The sequence below is a fragment of the Olea europaea genome, chromosome 16, assembly GCF_002742605.1.
Source record: "Olea europaea var. sylvestris chromosome 16, O_europaea_v1, whole genome shotgun sequence".
NCBI lineage: Eukaryota > Viridiplantae > Streptophyta > Magnoliopsida > Lamiales > Oleaceae > Olea > Olea europaea.
Genome location: NC_036252.1, coordinates 14,396,137 through 14,417,206, shown reverse-complemented (window position 1 = coordinate 14,417,206; position 21,070 = coordinate 14,396,137). Strand labels below are relative to the sequence as shown.

Genomic DNA, 21,070 nt, shown 5'->3' with positions numbered 1-21,070 from the left:
AATGTTTTCTTCAGGGGAGAGTGACAAAAAGGATGATTGCATTTGGGAAGTCTTACCGGTTGCTACACCTGGAAGCTCCATTTGTTTTCCAATTTCTTCTAATCCTACTCTTGTTAATTCTAGAAATGACATTCTCACGCAGAGAGGAATCTATGAAAGGAAAAGAGTTGGAGAGCGATGAAGAAATCCCGAAATTATGGGATACTTGATTAATTGTAAATTATGTTTAATTGTTTAGTTAGGAATAATTTTATTTTTTCCTTATTTAGAAGATTACATTCCTTCCCATCATCTCCTATTGTATTATATATTGAGTGCGGAATGCTTGTAATAATCATTGAGCAATATGGAATACATATTTTTTTCTCTTCATTCCATATGGTATCAGAGCCACGGCTCTAACCCAAACATGGCAGGTCAATGGCGGAAAACACCACCAGCAGCCAAAATTCAGCAAATTCCAAGTCAGTTACATATGAAACAGAACTCGCTCCAACCGTGAGTTCATTTGAAATGGATAATTCTTCCTTCCAACTCTCGGTGGAAAAACTTAATGGACAAAACTATAGGGAATAAATCAGCTGACTGAAGAACTTGGCAACATTTATGCCAAAGAATGCAAATTCAAAATCCACAATATTAGGTTGTCAACTCTAGGTATTTACCTCTACATCAAGCAATATGTATCAATAGGCGCACATTTTCCTAGGGTACAGAATATTTATATTTTTGTCGAAATTGGAAACTGCCACATGATTTAATTCCAATTTATTGTCCTTCCATTACGGCAGTAGGGCTATTCAGTATAAAAACCATACAGACTTACTAATGGCCGCCTGACATCACGAGAAGAAAGCCTGAGACATCTTCTTAAATCTTCTTTATTTTCTGCTTTGCCCTCAATATCATACGCATTATACTGAACTTTTAGAAAATTATCAGTAGCTGGATTCCATGCTTCAGTATCAATTCCATTTAGAATTCCAACAAACTTCTTAGAATGAGAGTGAAGTGTTGCATGAAGGCCTTGTCCTCCCTGTATAGGAAAAATGAAATATACAAGTTAAGACCTTGGTAAACATTAATATAGAGTACCTCATCAAACTGGCAATCTTGCTTCATACTTATCCCTTTTAAATTGCTAAAGGACTTCTTTCCAAATTTTCACAGATTCCTATAAATATATCTATTTGACAACCTTATCACTTTGTGTTTCCTGAGAAAACAAGATTATGTAGAGAGAATTTGGTGCTGGCTAAGGTGGTCAAAAGTTTGTTCATTTTCAAAATTTATGTATATGCCCACATTTTAGGAAAGTAATCCCCACTCTACTGGTCAGTCTGGATTGACCACACAGACCTAGTTGTGGGAACCCAGAGCACAGAAAAACAGAGGTAACAGTACAGTAGCATTTGACATTCACAAACTCAATGGTATTATGCATACCTCAGCACTCCGCACCTCTTGTGCATAGGTTGGTGAAACTGTTGTCACAATATTGGAAAATACAATTGCACCCTGATAAAAGACAGGAACTTGTGAAAAGTTTTGACAGAATAATGAATTGGAAGAAGATGATAAAAGCTTCCCTACTTTATCCATGGGGGCATAGGGGGTGAGGCATTTGCCTAGATTAGTGGTTTGTGCAATAGAGAATTTGTAAAGCTTTGCATAATGAACTTGTGTCACTTTTAGTTTGACAATAATAATGGATTTGAACTTATCAAAACAGTTCCTCCTGCTACCTTAATAGGATTTATCCTATCCTGTGCCGAGTTGTCCTGCATCCTATCTGGTCTGTTTAGATGATAAACGTCAAGACCACATGATGCTAATTCTGTAGCTGGTGCAGTTCCTTGATATTCAAAATTGTGGCATGTAAAACAAATTCTAGCTGAATTAAGTCCTTTTGCCACATATAGATCCCAATAAAGCGGTGCCTGTAAAAAAAAAAAATTAAAATTGAAGCATAAACTCTAAAAAGGTGAGAAGTAATTAACTAAGTCTATCACATCCATACAACAAAAGCTGTCTGCCAATCATGACAATGAATAATATCTGGTTTCTTGCCAACTTGTAGAAGTAGTTCGAGTGCCGCCCTGCTGAAGAATGAGAATCTCTTAAAATCATCGTTCTCTCCATAAAATTGACCTCTCCAGAAGAAATTACCAGGATGTTGAGGCTCAATAAAATAAACAGGAAGGCCTGAGAGAATTCAAATTCATGGTCAAGTACAAAATTTAAATGGAACAACAATAAATTGATGCGTATGAAAAAGTATAGGCATAAGTAATAACATTTTTAACCTTCAACAGTGCCTGTCCAGATTTTATTTTTGTATAATCGGCCATCGAAGTACGACTCAACAGGCACGTTTAAGGCCTGCATTACATGCCATCAGTTTGCAATAAATTAGATTATGCCAGGATAAGAATATGCATATCAATTTTCAAGTACCTTTAAGTCTTGAACAAGCTGATAACGCGCGCAGTCATATTTTGGCAGCACAATTTCCACAAGATGACCTTTCTTCTGCAGTGCTTTACTTAGACCAGTCACAACATCACCTAAACCACCAACCTGAAACACAAACAAGAAAACTCTTTAATAATTCAAGTTAACACAAAATGCGTATCCAGATATATGTGCCAAAAGAAGCACAGCTGGAAATTTCCTTGCAACATCCCTATTTTCAAGCACACGTGCATATGTGAATAAGATCACTGGTTAAATGGGCACGTTGACTGATACATACACACGCATCTCATATAGTATTCCAAAAATCTTCTAGATCCCTTCTAGACTCAATTACAAAAAATTAGATGATCAGATTCCCCACCACCATGCTGCCCATACGGACAAAAATTGAAAGAAAGAAAACAAAACAAAATAAAGAAACGGGGAAACATTGCAGGTTTGAATTGTGTTGGTGAAACTCTTCATATGAGAAACATTGCAGGTTTGAATTGTGTTGGTGAAACTCTTCATATGGGGGTCTCAAAATCATTGAAGATGTTTATAACGAATTGAAAAATATTAACCACGCATTTACTCCATTTCCACTGTTCAGTATTAATCCACAATTCAAAGAATGACTTTATTTAATCCCTTCATGGATTTTAAAGAAAGCAATGTTTCTTATGTTCAATACCCTTTCCCTTTCAAGTTTACACTTCTCCTGTTCATTACTTTATTAATTCATGCCTCTCTCTATGAAAATATCCCCCAAATGATAAATTATGACAGAACTCGTCTATCCATTAAATACGCACATCAACTGATGCTCCAATGGTCATAAAGAAATAGTACCATGGAATAATTATAGTGGACTTTGAAGATCATAAATAATTAGAGCAGAAAAAAGTGCATCCACCGTACTACTAGTTGAAGTATACCTTAGCAACGGGTGCCATCTCAGCTGCAATATGAATGACATGTAATCTTGGACTAAACATTAAAAAAAAAAAAAAAAAAAATACAGGTTAGAAACCAGCATGTAGTATGTAGGAAGTCCTAATCACAATATAAATGTACTTACCTTGACGTTGATGATGTTAATCTGAGAAATGTGGCAATGGTTTCGCGCTCAGTCTTTTCCTTACTTGACATGTATGCATTATGAATACTTCCATCTCTCTTCCAAATCATATCTCTCAACAGCATTGCATCTTCCGCTGAAACCTTCTTCTCGAGAAACCATCCATCAATCATTAGCAATAATCGACTCCAAAATTCCGAAGGCATTTCATTTACAGTGTCATCACGTAATCTTTTCTTGCTTTCTTCTTTCAAATTAGTAAGCGTATCTTGAAATTCCTTCATAGAGTTTTGATATAATTGAACATAAGATTCTATTTCTTCATCTGACCTTTGAAGACGCTCATCGAGAATTTGTATTTTTTGTTGCATTAGTTCATTATATTGTTGCATTTTCTCTGATGAGAGCTTATAGACATTAGCCTCTTCAAGGGATTTTTCGAGCTGGTCAACCTTTTTACGGAGCTCCTGGTTTTGCTGTAATGCTAAAATAGCTTGGTCAGCCTGTTTGGTTGCGTTTTCTAACAACTGCTGCAAATGCTCCACCTTCTCATACAGATTTTTGCATTCTGCTTTTAGAGAAGAAATGTTGGAAACATCTTCCTGAGAAGCAGAGAATTTAAACTCCAATTCTTTTAGAGATGATTCCAAAGATATTCTTTCTTCCTCCAATATTTGAACACGTTCATCTGTTTTCTTGAGATTAAAAAGCTGTGTCTTTAGAGCTTGTAGCTCATTCTTGAGTGAGATATTTTCTGTTTTCCATACATCGAATTCTTCACTATAAGAATTCACATCATTACTTTGAGAAAAAGGGAGTGAATTATTCACATTGTACACGAGCTCTTCGCTGCTATTCCTGCTAGACAATTCATTTCGTAGCTTTTCTAATTGGTCTTCAAGGAGTTCTACGTGTATCTTTTCTTGAGCAGCTACTCTCAGCCGTGCATCAGTTTCAGCCAGTTTCGTCTCCAAAATATTGATTTCTCCCTGTAGAACCTCTTTTTCATGAAGAATCTTTTCAAGATCATCTAGTGCACGGATGCGAGCATGGTTAAGAAGATGAATATCTATAGCATGATTAGCATGTAAGTTAGGTGAAGTTCCCAAAACATAACAACATAGTACACAACCTAAAAACTGTAACGGGTGGTTTGAGAGAAAAAGGACTCACTTTTTTCAGCATTTCTTATCATCCCAATCAAATCTTCAAGATGAATGCCTGAAAGTTGCTCCCCACCTTCCGATGTCCCCAGTATATTGGTGGACTGCCTTAAAGAAAAAATGATTTAACAAGATTCACAATTATTCTCTTACTCTTACTGTTCAGAAAAATGAAGACCAAGCCCTTGTCTGATTTTGATTCTTTGAGAATCACTTCTCTCCACACTCATTTTCAACCACACATTCTCCCAAAATAAAAATGATTTATTTTTCACGTTTTCCCATAACTTTTCCCTAATTTTCAATCACACATTCACCAAAAAAAAATAAAAAAATAAGAAGATAAAATAAGAAACTTTTCTAATAGTCACTTCTTAAAAAAAATCTCTCACACAAGTGCCAAGAATCAGTTAAGACAAATTTAATAAAAATCAAATTATGTTATTCTTTTTGAAAGACTATTCTAAATAGATACCATCTGCCTCAAGCTCACAGTATAAAATTTATGAAGAGCTAAAATATGAAACAAACTTGCGCAGTGTTTGAAAAATCACCCCATCATTGAACAAGTAATTTATTATATAGATAATCATCATGAAAATGTGTTTAGAAACGACTGAGAAGGTGTTTCGTGATTAAAAAAACACTCAATGCAATGATTTCTTGAAAAGAATATGGAAACTGGCAGAGCTCAGAATAGGCAAGCGTATTGACCTTTATAAAGTGCATGACTCTTCACTGAGACAAGTACCTAACACTAACCAATAACTAAATTTCACTAAAAATAGGAACAGAATATGCCTTCTCTACTGTAGTGTTTTAGTTACAAAGTACATTCTTTCTCAAACATTAACTTGAATATTTTATAATGTCAAATTTACTTATACAGCATCCTTATCCGAAGTCAAGATAATCTGACAAAAAAAATATATTTTAATGTCAAATTTACTTATACAGCATCGGACAAAAATTGTGTGGCTTATACTTATGATCTATACCAGTGTTCAACACCTACACCTGAGTCCAAACAACATATAACATAACGATAGCTCATGAAACATTCAGAATTGACTATCTACAATTGGAAAAGTTAATATTTTCTTCTTTAAAAATTAGATCAACAATTTAAGATTGAAGGAGAGGTAATAATGCTTACATTTATCTTTGCATTTTTAAAAAAGCATAAGTAAATAATTAATACAAGATTGAAAAAATTCATGGAGAAGTAAAGTTTTGATTCATACCGAATGCATAATCTTTGACGAATTTTTAGCTTCTGCCACAGAGTCAACTCCATTTGGTGCAGAAGAATTCCTTGCATCTTCTTCATTTATATGTTCAGCTTCTCTAGTAATAGGGATACTATCATCAGAAATGGGCTTAATCTCTTCAATTGAATCTGAATTGCTGTCTTTGAAGGATATGCCTGGATCCGAGCCTTCATCACCGTTCACCTGAATATTTGTATTTTCTGGATGATCAAGGTTGATCTTCTTCGGTTGCTGCCTCTTATTTTGTGGACTGTAAATATTTTGGTCCTCAGTTACTAATATCATCAAATGTCTAGAGCTCAAAATGAAAAAATATCAAAAATGAAGAAAATATTGTATAGTGGTGAAACATTTGAGAAGAACATTTTGACAATTTTGATTATAACAATGAACCATGTGGCAAAAAAATGATTCATGAAGCTATTGAGAGCATGTGTGCCTTAGCTCAAATGTAAAAAAGGAGACAAAGTTGTCTTATTTTGGACAATATCAAGAGTGATACTGCCCTTCTAACGTGGAAGAAGCAAAGCTAACTATGCTCTTATTTGTTGTTGCTGTTTTATTTTTTGGATTTCACATTGCAATTGAAATGACGTTTTTTAGATCCGGCACTTCGAAATTGAACCCCAAAAATTATCTTCTTTCTGGGTTTCTTGGAAAATATCAAGAGTGGTACTGCCCAAAAAGCTGGCTTGTTCTATAAAAGAAGCAAAGCCAACTACTCTCTTTATTTTTTGCTGTTGTACTTTTTGTCGGATTCTATATTGCAATTAAACTTATGTTTTAGAGATTCGACGTATGGAATTGAAACCTAAAACTGAAATTGATCAAAAACCTCATTCATAATTTAATTGAAGTATTTCAAAATCCCAGTTCCAATGCCCCCAATTACTTGCAAATGAACTCTTCGACAATGTCAAGTAAATTAATCCACATGGATTAAAAATTTGTTAAACTTCAACTGACATCAAAGAAAAATATGAAACGATACATTATCAAAACAGTATTATTATTTTGGCAAATGAAATTAAACGATAATGGAAATTAGATGAAATTGCAGCACCCGAAATTACGCTGACGCATCTTACAAGAAGCAGGGAGCAAACGGCGAGAAGGCATAGGAGAGAATCGTACATTAACTTGATTAAACTTCGTCCCTCCGCCGCCATAACATCCTCCATTGAGAAAACACGTTGATAGCTTCGCCTCCATTGACGACGTATTCACACACACAGATGGTGCGATAGTTTGTGAGATAGAATTTGAGTATTCCTCGTGCAAGGAAACAATTTAACGTTTGCTTTGGACCAACGACTGCCTATATCCTCTTCTCCTCTCTCAGGAGATTTTTCGAATCCTTTTCGAGAGGTTAATATACGGTACATGATAGTCCAAGGGAACTAAGGTGGATTGTGGATTTAGATGGGTCCACATGATACATCGTGGATTTATGTGTGGGACATAAGTTTGGTTTGGGATAAAGTAAAAGAGTACAGGAGTAATGTGAAATATTTTAATACTACTTATAGATGGTGCGATAGTTTGTGAGATAGAATTTGAGTATTCCTCGTGCAAGGAAACAATTTAACGTTTGCTTTGGACCAACGACTGCTTATATCCTCTTCTCCTCTCTCAGGAGATTTTTCGAATCCTTTTCCAGAGGTTAATATACGGTACATGATAGTCCAAGGGAGCTAAGGTGGATTGTGGATTTAGATGGGATCCACATGATAGATTGTGGATTTATGTGTGGGACATAAGTTTGGTTTGGGATAAAGTAAAAGAGTACAAAAGTAATGTGAAATATTTTATTACTACTTATGTATCATGTTTTATCAATTGATGTAGCCCCGTGTGTCCTCATCAAATTAAATTTCATTTTTTTCTATCATATTTTTAATCACATAATTTTTTATAAAATAATATTACACATAAATCGAAAAATTTTCTTTCTTTTTCAATCACTCATTCTCCAAAAAAAATAATATTTCACCCATTTTAATTTGAAAAAATGAGGGCCAAACGAGACTATAGTGATATAAAAAAGAGGGAGAGAAAATGAAAATGGAAAAAATCATATAGAAGTAGGTTAATATAATCCACATCATTAGTAAATCATGATGTACAAATAGTATTGTTAGTGAAATTTAGTCCATGTTTAAGCCCCCATCATATAAAATTTTATATTTTTTAAAATTCTTTTTCAATCACACGTTCTTCTAGTACAGTAATTTTATAAATCTAAAACTTTTTCCTACTTTTTAATCATATATTTTTCAAAAAATCATTGTTACAAAATTTGTTCTATCAAATAATGAGGCTCAAACACACCCTTACTTGTCAAAAGTTTTGTTTATATAACACATAAAATTTAACAATAGATTTCTTATTAAGTATATGAGGTCAAATTCAATGTAACAAAAATGTCTTCATATATAGCCCGAAACAAACTATACGAATTCATCTTTTGCATGTATGGATGGTAGTGACGTCGGTGGTTGTGGGAAGAAGTAGCAGTCTGGCTGATATGCTAACTAGACTACCTCGGGAGAAAATTAGCTGAAGTTAGTATTCGTTCATCTAAATGTGATGTTTTACATTTTATTCATGATCTTAAATCTATTAATTAACTTTCTCATTGCTCAATATTATCGCTAGTATTACAATATCAATCTAGGTTGCATTGAATGAGAGGCACAGTTAAACAAGTCATATAATTTTAACTTTTGTTACGCCACGTTATTGAGGCTCCAAACACCATGTGGCAAATCTATTGCAAAAAAATACGAGCACATTCCCCGAGTGATTGTGCGGCTACCAATGTTTGAGCCAATATGATGGAGCTAAACTAATACAAATGAGTCGGACTTGTATGCCAAAATCGAATCCAATCGAGTCGCCAAACCATGATAGAGGCATCTCAAGAGAGGATCTTCAAGAAAGATCTTATAGCAAGTGGATGATTTGACATGTCACAGAAAGGGCTGTCCCACTCAATCAATAAGTCATGTCAAGTCTTACAATCACCCCACACTCATTACGGCATGGTGTAGGAATGATTGATTGATGCTTATGACAAGAAAGCCTAGTTGCGTGGATAAAGCCACGTATATTTTCATCCACTGACTTACCTTCATCATCTTCTATGATAAAAGACCACAAGTAGTCCCTTTTTTTCTTGTAATGCCTCACTATTATTTTTATTCTCACACCATACTTTTATATTATTTTCATTTTGTTCCTCACTATATCCACAGTTCTGAACCCTCTTCACTTTGATAAACTTGTGCCCTAAGCCTGTCCCACACCCAATTACATATTTTATCCTATTGACTTGATTGTTAAAGCGCATGGGGCCACTCCACCATCGGAGTTTGGCCATATACTCTAACAATTTGTCCAATTGTGCAGGATTAAAGCTTACATGGATGCTAGAAGAGTTTGAATCTATTTGTCACGTCGTATCTACAAATGTGTTGTCAATAGATTAGCACTGTCAGTAGGAACTGTCTTATAATAACCACAAAAATCCAGGTGAAAAATGCTACTGAAAAAATACAAATCCTTTCCCCTCCCTTTGAAAAGGTTTTTGTTCTTAAAGAAAGAACAAGTGGAAGCCCTATAAGTGAAGGAAAATTCTCAAAGAATAATTACTTGAAGTGTTCCCCTTGTATCTTGTGTAATATTCATGTCAAACAAAGCCTCTTTGAAGGAAAGTTCCCATTCATCATAAATTCGGGAGGGAAATATGCTTCCCCTGAGGAAATGGTCCCTAGAACATGACATCTCATCTCTGACCACCTAATAATCACAGGTGGGGTGGATCAAGAGTGGCAGCTCTACTTGCTAGGAAGATCACTATAATGGTGCAACTCAATAGAATGCTGCCCTACAAGAATTCCTGAGGCACATGCAAAATCAAGTAGGCTATCAAATGTCCCACCCACATCCCAGGAAGACCATTTTCATCAAGAAGAGGATGAAGTGCAAACTCCGCAGGCTCCATCCCATCGCTATGCTAGATAAGAAAGCCCCATAGAAAGGAAAGTAGGTATAGATAATTCAACAAACCATGTTTCTGAACTGCTTAAGGAAACTCAGTTCAATGTTCCTCCTGTATACAAACAAGGGCCTCAGATATCTATCAGTATGTTTGAAAGATAGTCCCTTCACAAAGGCCAAAGAATAGGTCATTTCAATAACCTCTGGAACCTACAAGTAGGTCCCAAACACCACTCGTGCATAGGCCTAGAGAATACATACGGCTCAGAGTCAAGCTTCACTGTATAAAAATAGGTTAGAAATGAGAGGTTAACAAAAGCAAAGAATATAAGCTAGCCCATCCCAACCACCTCCTCGTTACCAGGCGAAGGAGTATAAAGATTTTAATGGACCCCAAAGATCATGTGACTTGGATAACAAGGACGATAACTTACCTTTCTCCAAGACCTAAGAGACATCTTGGTACCCATACACTTTGTACTCCCAAAGATCCCGAAATATAAAGGAAAGGAAGACCCGATGAAGTACTTCAACAACTATAAAAGCCACATAAGCCTAAGAGGAGAGTCACCAACAATAAAATGTGGAGTGTTTGAGTTAAACTTAAGCAGAGCGATTGAAATGTAGTACAGTAAATTACCGACTATAAGCATTAAAAGTTGGCCAAAACTTAAAAATGCATTCCTGAAGTGATATGCAGCTAGCAAAGAACGAGAAGCACCCATTCAATGCCTCCAGGATATGAGACGGCTGCCAAATGAGACTCAAGAAAGCTCCATGGAACGCTTCTTGGATGAGATGACTTATTGCATACAAGTCAAATATAGAGAAACCTTTTCTGCCATGAGAAAAGGCCTCAATATAAATGCTGTCTTTCGATGAGATGTGCAAAATGTCAATCTGACCACCTATGAATGGCCACCAGAAATAACAAGTCATGAAATTGTTAAAAGAGAATTGGTTGACCGGCGCAATGGACCGTCATGGGACTCATACCGTACAAAAGCAAAGAGGAAGAGGCCCTACTTTTCACTTGGTAGATCATCGGTAAAACCAAGCCGGGCATGCAATGACCCAAACATCTAGCCAGGACCTCACTTCCGCCACACTAAATCCTATACCAACTTTGGCATACGAGGATGCCTCGCTAATTATATCTAGGCAACTGCTTCATGCTAGGAGTATAGGCAGATAAAATAAAGGAAGAAGCGAGCATAAGGTTGGACCCCTATTGTTCTTATCACCAAAGTTCTCAACATAGTACTAGGGATTGCCACTTCTTATCGTACCTTTCCAAGAGAAATCATAGCCAAAGAAGGGATATGTCCTGCTCAGGCTTGTGTAGGGTGAGGCGATAAGACCTCTAGAAAGGCTTCTCTCAACCAAGGAGACAAAGAAAATGGGTCAAGGGCCTAGAGGGATAGAGGTAAGGGAGAAGACCCTAGACAGAAAGGAATGTCAAACCCATACGCAAAATAGATACCATTTTTAAAGGTTCATACGTCGGGCCTGAGACTAGAGATTCCCAAAGGAATTATGCGAAAGAGCCGCAAGACCCTCCAATGATAAGCTTCTCATATTATCTTCACTCAAGAGGACACAGCATGTCTACATTTTTCTCACTGCGATGCCCTAGTAATAATGGTCATAGTAGCTCACAATGGATTAAAACGAATGTTGATGGAGAATACAATAGGAGCTCAGTTAACATTCTCTTTAAACCTCCATTCAACAAAATGGTCTTGGTGAGCCTTGAAGGCCGCAAGCTCAATTGTGCAGTGAGGTTCAATTTAAGGCTTCCAATATGCTACTAAATATGAAGCTCTCTTGGCTAGCCTCAGATTAACTAAGGAAATGCAAGTTAAAATGGTATACATATAGAGAGATTCTCAATTAGTGGTGAGCCAGGTTAATAGTAATTTCACTGCAATGGGTAAGGGTATGGCCTCATACCTTAAGCCCGTAATGTACCTAATTTCCTTCATTTGGAAAGTTCGAGCCAATGCACATTTCGCAAACAAAAAATGCTAATGCCGATGATGCTTTATCCAAATTAGCTAGCAATAAAGATTTTGACCTGCTAAAAATGGCACTCATTGGAGTAACTATTCGCTAAAAGTACATGTCGCAAGTACACGAATCACGTTCAAGTAATAAAGTGGACCTTTCGAGTTAGGGTTGTCGATCCCTTAAGAAATGTATACTTTCGATTACATAACTTTAATTAATTTAATTCTAAAAATAAAAATAAACACACACAATTAAAACTATGATTTTGGAATAAGGAAATTAACTAAAAACCTATAAAATAAGAAAATATAAAAATCTTGAGAATTTCGGAAACAAAAATGGTTAGGATTTATGGTTTTGCTTAACCGTCGCCTAATTAATTTCTTCACAAGTTAATTAACAAATTCCTCATTCACGATGTTAAACCCTATCTTCCAATTTTAGTTAATTTACTTCTCTCGAGCGAAATTAACTTTAATTAATTGGTTTAACTTACTATATCTCTATGTCGATTAAAACCAAACGCATTAAATCTTTGTGAAAATAACTCAATGGGTCACCAAGGGTTAGGGATATATCTCTATACCCTACACAAACCTAGGGTTTCCACTAAGCGTTAGAGGTATATCTCTTTCGCTTACACAAACATAAGGTTTCTACTATTTGATCTAAAATGTACAATCTTCTATCAAACGACGTACAAATCACTAAACATAATCATTCATTGGCCACATCAATGAAAATGCAATAATAATAATAATAATAATAATAATAATAATAAATGAAAATGAATAACTTAACATTAAAGAGCAAACATTAAAATTAATTAAAAGCTAGGTTAAGTTACCACCATAAATCCCAACACAGATATTTAGCCCATGTTAAGTATATGATAAAAATGAAAAAATCTTGTGCAATACATTACCAATAGAAGAAAATATAAGATTCAAGATACAACCATTTTTTTTTGCTTTTTGATAATGATAAAGGCCTGAAATTGATTTTCGCAAAATCTCTTGAACTCGATTTTCTCAAAATCTCTCTACCTATTTGAATGTGTATTCTCCTTGTGCTCTTGATTTCACTTTCAAAATGCCCAAAAAAAAAAAGGGAAGAAAAAGAAGAGAAAATGAAAGAAAAGTAAAAGAAAATTGAAAGAAAAATAAAGAAAGAGGAAGAAGACCTAGCCAAAGAAGCTCTAAAAAATGACTAACAAATCGGTATTTAAATGGCTAAAATTGCTTCAAGTGAAATTGTGGAAGAAATCTCAATATTTATGCGAAACAGAAAAAATTCGCCCAGTTAGAAGACAGCGCTTGCACCGTTAAAGGCTTTTGGTCTCAGGAGATCACAAAGAGACTCCCGCACGAGCACAATCGCGCGCAAGCTTTCTTCATTTCTTTTTCCAACTTAGTCCTTCATTTAAATGTATACAAGGTACCTCAACTTTGATCATGTACAATATAGTCCCCAAATTTTGATTTTCATATTACTTTTGCCCTCCAAAATTGCAAGCATAGGTCCTTGAACTTTTGGTACTTGTGAACTTTGGTCCCCAAATTCATATTTTTGTACGCTTTCGATCCTTTTTCACTTCCTTTTGCCTTGTTCTCTTACCTTTTGGGGTTAATGACCTACAAAAGCCAAAATCACCCAATTGTGAGTCAATATCCGCTTCTTTAATCAATAATTAACTTGTTATAGTGTCTAAAAGTGTACAAAAATACACTTATCAGTATCTATCCAGTCTCTCCACATTGAAGAAAAAGGAAGTGTTGTGGATCGACTGCACCCCCTCATGGATACAGACTATCATCACGTACCTCAAAGACCAAGTACTACCGGATAGCAAAAAAGATGCCCAGAAAACAAGGAGGAGAGTGCTCTACAAGAGAGGATTTTCCTCGCCCCTTTTACGATGTACTGAAAATGGCAAGGCAAACTATTCACTAAGAGAGATCCATGAAGAAGTGTACATCAACCACTCCAAGGGACTTGCACTGACACAAAAAATCCTCAAGCAAGGATATTACTGGCCCATACTAAAAAGAGATGCATTAGGTGTGTGAAAGTACGACAAATGTCAATGCTTCTCCAACGTGCAAAGAGAGCCCTTCGCCATTGATTATTTCATCAAATGGGTCGAGCCCAAACTTCTTTCTAAAATCTCTAAAGCCAACACATCTAAGTTTATTTAGAAAAAACGTCATTTATTGGTTTGGAATTCCCATTTGATCGTATTGAATATATGAGGCAATTCGACAATAAAAAAGTAAAAGACCTATGTGATGAGCTAGGTATTAAGAAGCATTTCTCAACACATCATCATCCACCAGCAAATGGTCGGGTAGAAGTGATCAACAAAACTATAAGAGACCATTTTATATGGCTTATGGAGCCGAAAAATTGAGCCTAGTGGAGGTAGGTTTGCTTACACCTCGTCGCTTACATTTTGATGAGATATCAAATGGTGCATTGAGAATGTGTGAACTTATATTTCTTGAAGAATGGAAAATGACTTGAAGGTCAAGCTCGCCTCATATCAGAGGAAAACGACCTGCTACTATAATGCTAAGATAAAGAAAAGGTCATTTGAGTGAGGTGATCTTGTACTAAAAATGTTTTTGGTCCCTTCGAAAAAAACCAAGTGTGGGAACCTTGGTCCCAACTGGAAGGGCCCATATCACACCTTGGAAGAATTGTGCCCCAAAACTTACAGAATTGTAAACCTAGGTAGAAAGGCACAATCCATCCATGCAATATTAAACACTTTAAGGGTTACAAATGAGTTGGGCTCATATTTAAGGCAGAGTCTACTTTTTAGCTTATCATTTGCATTCCCAAAGCTGGAGTTTCATCCTTAGCCTATGCATATGCTTTCTTTTTAATGAATAAATGATCATATTTTATAAATTGCTAACGCACCTCAAACAAAATTCACCTCCACCTACAATAAGGAGGACATCGTATAAATGGTGTTTGATAATTAGGCCCAATTGTCAAATGAGTCGTGTAAGTTGTTAGAATTATCGATATTATTAATAGCAAAAGCCCACTATCATAATTTAAAATAATTATAAATACACCACGAATGAAATTTTCAAATTGTTGAAATAACATTGTTGAGCGATGCCTTATGTCGATCTACCATAACCATTGCGAATTTGATTCATCGAAAGCCTCGATTCAATTACTAGGCGAGGTGTTGCACTAATCAAAGGTCGACAAGTTTGTTTGAATGCGGTTCGCATTAATTAGTTTGATCATGAAGGTTGGTCAAATTACTGTCCAATTCAAATATGCAACTAGTTCAATTATATAATCTGTGTATAATTTGTGAGGAAGCGTTAATGATTAAAACATAAAATTACATTTGTCGCTCGAATCATCGATCCCATTATTAGCAAATCCTTAATGTTGGGGCGATGTGCCTATGAGGTAGGTTAACTTGGTGAATCGTTTAAAATATTATCCATATCAAAAGTGTGATACTTGTTTACACACAACTAAAGCAAAGTCGTAATACTTTTATCAATTTGCGAAGGGAAAAACAATGGGAACAACCAAGAGGAGAATTTTTTCATCAAATAAATTCGCAGAAGAGGAATATGCCTCATTTTTACACTAAAAATGACAAAGAAAGGGCCTTTCTCTATAATGTGGCATCTGTTTTAGCTGCTTCGTCCTCATCTTCAAGCTCTTGGGTAGAGTATGCATCCTCCATAGGAGTGGTGGGGAACACCGAAAGAAACTCCTCCTTTTGGACCAAAAAGTCCAATTCAGGATGATTAGCTTCAAGCTTTTCGAGTACCTCTTTGTACCCACCTTTCTCTAATGAGCTCTAAGGCCATCATACTCCATGATTTCATGGAAATGTGCCTAGTACTCTCTAACAGCAATAGGCCCCACTTCAATGACTTGTTACCTTAAGCTTGCCACCTCAATATTTGACTTGCTATTTTGAGAGCCCAGCTCTCCCTTTTCCTTGTTTTCCACCTCCAAATCAGAAGAGATGGTCATCTAAAGGTTATCAAAGTTTTGACCCACTTCATTAGGCTTTGAACTTCAAATTTGGAAAGGTGCACTTCCTTTTTCAATTTCATATTTTCAGCATTAAGGAAAGTGATACTCTATTTCTCTTCTATCTACTTTAGCTTGGCCTCCTCAATTACCTCATTCACTATGGAGAACTCCACAATCAACTTCTTCGCCTCATTCTTAGCCACATCCATCCTCTAAAAGTTTTCTTAACTAAAGGCTTACTGGTGCCAGTCTCCGTCATATAAACCGAATTGTAGGTATCTTCGTAGTTGGAGTACTTATAGTCTATAGTTTTGGCAAACCCTCGCAACGGGCTGGACTTCAGTGGAGAGCATTTCAAAACAAGCAATATTTAGTTCATCGACCTGACATTCCAAGAACGTACAAGCTTTTCCTTCAAAGGCTAGTCCCTTAGCATACTCTTCGCCTCTTCGGCTCTTCAGTAGGCTTTTTCCTCTTGTTCCTTGACCTCTTCCAAGTCTATTATTTGAATGGCTTGAATGGGCTCTATGGACAAAGGCCTTTTCTAGGACTGCTCAATCATGAGTTGCTTCGTAGGATGAGGAGAGGTGTCGATATTCTTGGAGATTTCCACAATTTTCTTTGCAGCCTTCTCCTTGGCGACCTCTTATTTCTCACCTTACTCCTTTGACTTTAGCATCCTCAATTGTTGTCTTCTTCTCATGAGAGATATAGGTTAATTCTCTTCTCTGGGATTTATCAACTGCAATGTTATACCCAAAGGTTTATTTTTTCTTGTCTCGCGCCAAGTGATGCAGCGTTAACAGGTCGGGCTTAGCGTAAATTGTTTTCTCTTGTTTCTCCACAAATGTATCAGATCCATTAACATTAAGACTTAAAATATATATTAACAACAAGCTAAAGAAGATAGGTTGTACCTTTCGAGGCCATCAATTGATGTTTAACAGAGATATTGTAGTTTGAAATCAAGTTGTTGTACTGCCTCTGGTCGATAGAAAAGCCTTAAATGCATCTACAAACTGCCCACTTCTCTGGTTCGAGCTCTAACCGGTTGACTACAGCTGCATAAGGGCAAAGTTAGTAAATAATGAATAATATGAAAATGCATACTAGTGCTTGAAAAACAAAACTTACTATACTCATGATACTGGGTCGAAACAGTGATTTTTGGTACCACATTGTCCTCCACTATCTACCATTGACCCCAAATCTAGAAATAGGAAGATTTTCAGTTCTTAATGAAAATGGAAGTGTTCTAAATAAAGGACACATGCGAGCCCCAAGGATTAATACATTAACACCTTTATTGTCCTTATCCCTAGAACAATTCCTAAGTTGGAATCCGGTATATAAGACATGAGGAGGCATGTCCTCGTCCCCACTGGCCTCTTTCCACAAAAGAAAGACCCTTAGTAAATGGCTCCAAGCATTGAGAAAGAGCTAGGTGGAGGCGATGTTGTATAGTCTAATGATGTACCTAAAGAAGGGGTGCAAAGGCAATCTCATGCCTCTACAAAGAATGGCTTCGCTAACAGCAATGCACTCCTACTTAGGAAAATAGGCTCATTTGTCAGGAGTGGGTACTAACATCTCAATATTATCAAGGATCCTACATCTTTCCCTAAAACTGATTAGTTGACTCTGTTTCATACATATCAACCATAACGATGCCCCCACCTTATACTCTAATCTACTGATCCCTCCTACATTATCCAGGCACTATGAGACTCCCGTAGCCTCCATAATCTTATCAGTATAGATAAGAGCAATTAAACCCATCTTAGCAGCTAGTACGCTAAGATCACCTAGTTCTGAGGTTTTAACACACTGGTCTTCCTAGTTATTAAAGTCATTGGTAAGACAATTACAAAATTCAATTAGAAAATGTGTTCTTCCTAAGACTACACTTATAGAAACAAAAACGAACACAGGAAAAGAACGATAACTGAAAAATTGCTTTATTCGCCAAGCGTTGCAAAGAAAACTTAGAACTTTCTTAGGATTAACACAAATTTTCAATATAAAAAGCTTGCATAATAGCAAAGGGTGCCCTTATATAGGCAAAGGGTATGAATCCCAACCATTTGATCATTATGCCATAAAATCAAGAACGTCCAACTGTAAGCCCATTAGAACCATTGAATCCCAAAAGGCGCCTATCTAGATTTGAATTGAGGCTCCAAATTTTACCATGTAGTACACATACTCTTCAGGCGTGTCAACTCTGATGGTTACAGCAAAGGGCCATCATTGAGCATTTAATGCGTATGGCACCTGTCCTCAATATATGTCAACTACTACACTTATAGAAACAAAAACGAACACAGGAAAAGAACGATAACTGAAAAATTGCTTTATTCGCCAAGCGTTGCAAAGAAAACTTAGAACTTTCTTAGGATTAACACAAATTTTCAATATAAATAGAAACAAAAACGAACACAGGAAAAGAACGATAACTGAAAAATTGCTTTATTCGCCAAGCGTTGCAAAGAAAACTTAGAACTTTCTTAGGATTAACACAAATTTTCAATATAAAAAGCTTGCATAATAGCAACGGGTGCCCTTATATAGGCAAAGGGTATGAATCCCAACCATTTGATCATTATGCCATAAAATCAAGAACGTCCAACTGTAAGCCCATTAGAACCATTGAATCCCAAAAGGCGCCTATCTAGATTTTAATTGAGGCTCCAAATTTTACCATGTAGTACACATACTCTTCAGGCGTGTCAACTCTGATGGTTACAGCAAAGGGCCATCATTGAGCATTTAATGCGTATGGCACCTGTCCTCAATGTATGTCAACTGCTTGTTTGTCTTTTCTTAGGAAAGTGAGATGTTTCACATCAGTGTGCATGTGTCTCATCAAGCCATATCATGGAAAAGCATATTTCAGCCTGTGATAGGCTTCAACAGTTTTCAGTGGCTCACCCTTCATACTGGGACTAGCCACAGCTTATTTCAGCCTTGTGATAGGCCTCAATAGTTTTTAGTGGCTCGCCTTTATGAAAGGGCTTTCAGCCTTATGATAGGCTTTAATAGTTTTCAGTGGCTCGCCCTTCATACAAGGGCCTCGCCTCAATGTATTTCAGCTTTGTGATAGGCTTCAACAGTTTCCAGTGGCTTATCCCTTAGGCAAGGGCATCGCCAAAGCTTGTCTTTTGTTCAATTATTTCTTTAATCCACGCATTCTATGAATAGGCATGCTTAGACTTAGGGGACTAATGATGCTAGTCGGTACAAATGTGTCCCTTCACAAAGGAGTTTAAATAATCCAAGAACAAAACCACGACATGTTGTTTAATCTTAAAGTCCATGCATTATATAAGTAATCCATACATGGGCTTGGGAATTATTATTATGTCTCGTCAATGAGGCTCAGCTTTGTGATAGGCTTCAACAGTTTCCAGTGGCTTATCCCTTAGGCAAGGGCATCGCCAAAGCTTGTCTTTTGTTCAATTATTATTAATCCACGCATTCTATGAATAGGCATGCTTAGACTTAGGGGACTAATGATGCTACGGTACAAATGTGTCCCTCCACAAAGGAGTTTAAATAATCCAAGAACAAAACCACGACATGTTGTTTAATCTTAAAGTCCATGCATTATATAAGTAATCCATACATGGGCTTGGGAATTATTATTATGTCTCGTCAATGAGGCTTCAATCACCATATGGCAAAATCTATTTCAAAAAATATACGAGCACATGTGCTGTGTGATTGTGGCGACGCCAATGTCCGAGTCGATATGACAAAGTCGAACTAATATGGTGCCGTGTGATTGTGGCGACGCCAATGTCCGAGTCGATATGACAAAGTCGAACTAATACAAACGAGTCGAGCTTGTATATCGAAATTAGATCCAATCGAGCAACCGCAGCTAAAGTGAACACGCTAGAGGCATTTCAAAAGATGATCATCATGAAAAATCTTATGGCAAATGAATGATTTGATATGTCATTGAAAAGATTGCCCCATTCAATCGGTAAGTCATGTCAAATCTTACAGTCATCGCCGCACTCATTGCAGCATGACCTAGGAATGATTAATTGATGCTTAAAACAAGAAAGCCTAGTTGTGTGGATGAAGCCATGTGTATCTTCATCCAACGGCTTACCTTCATCATCTTCCATTATAAAATATCACAAGTGGTCTCATTTTTTAGGTAATGCGAGTTTATGTTGTCACACCATACTACTACATTATTCCTATCTTGTTCCTCACTGTATCCCAGTTCCCATCTCCTCTTCACTTTTGATAAACTTGTCCCCTAAGCCTGTCCCACACCCAATTACATATTTTATCCTATTGACTTGATCGTCAGAATGTCTGCGACCATCTCCATAGTCAGAGTCTAGCCATATATTCTAATAATTTGTCCAAGTGTACAGAACTAAAACTTGCACGGATGTTAGAAGATTTGGAATCTATTTGTCACGTCACCTCTACAACAAGTGAGGTCAACAATTTTAATTGAATATATCACATAGACAGTGTTGTAACTTCAACAGTTCTAGATATCATAATTTAAATATTAATCAATATGTTTGGTGTTAAGTTGCTCATTTTAATAAGATTGATTTTCTAAAATGGAACTTCAAATCTTAGCGCGTGTTTGAAGCTAATACTCACCAAACGTTTAGAATTTTTTTTACGATAATTTGGTAACCGCCCTTTTTGCTAAATGATTACATTTATATCCTTTTAACATTTGATACACTAATTTTGAAAGAAGGACAGTTATGGTAATTTAACTAATTTTGTGAGTCAAAATATTACGGCTGGAAAGGGGCCCACCTATTTTTCAACGGGGCAAATTTTCCTAAAAATATGGTGAGAGTCGACACCAAACAAGAGCTTGATATAAATTTGGTTGTGATTTTTATAGACGAGAATCTAGTACTTTCATACGAGGTGAGTTATGGCTCTTGTCACTTTGTAACCGCAAGATTTAATATAAATTTTATTAGGTGAGTTGTGAAACTTGTAGAGTGGCCTAAGCTCTCCTCTGTTTTCTTTTTTTTTTTTTTTTTTTTTTTTTAAAAGTTTTCCATTTTTTA

General features: G+C 36.3%; 1 protein-coding gene and 1 long non-coding RNA gene across 8 annotated transcripts; both read right to left on the bottom strand.

The window, feature by feature from the left end:
* Positions 1 to 6: 6 nt before the first annotated feature.
* Positions 7 to 7,338, bottom strand: LOC111412217 (probable starch synthase 4, chloroplastic/amyloplastic). 7 transcript variants are annotated; one of them, XM_023043046.1, is made up of 11 exons: positions 7,036 to 7,338; positions 5,946 to 6,222; positions 4,712 to 4,805; positions 3,539 to 4,568; positions 3,396 to 3,447; positions 2,458 to 2,580; positions 2,307 to 2,382; positions 2,021 to 2,205; positions 1,746 to 1,940; positions 1,447 to 1,518; positions 7 to 1,036 (listed from the first exon to the last, which is right to left on the bottom strand). In XM_023043046.1, the coding sequence occupies exons 1-11, from the start codon at positions 7,182 to 7,184 to the stop codon at positions 797 to 799; spliced, it is 2,493 nt and encodes an 830-aa protein (XP_022898814.1). In that variant the 5' UTR covers positions 7,185 to 7,338; the 3' UTR covers positions 7 to 796. The 7 variants fall into 7 exon arrangements, 6 of the variants coding, with proteins under 6 accessions (XP_022898814.1, XP_022898815.1, XP_022898816.1 ...); XM_023043047.1 differs by having other exon boundaries at positions 3,539 to 4,607; positions 7,107 to 7,338; XM_023043048.1 differs by having other exon boundaries at positions 3,539 to 4,607; positions 4,712 to 4,809; positions 7,036 to 7,337.
* Positions 7,339 to 15,552: 8,214 nt separating this feature from the next.
* LOC111412216 lies at positions 15,553 to 18,006 on the bottom strand. Its single transcript, XR_002705988.1, has 2 exons — positions 17,142 to 18,006; positions 15,553 to 17,068 (listed from the first exon to the last, which is right to left on the bottom strand). It is a non-coding gene; the product is annotated as an uncharacterized LOC111412216 (long non-coding RNA).
* Between the last annotated feature and the right edge of the window lie 3,064 nt (positions 18,007 to 21,070).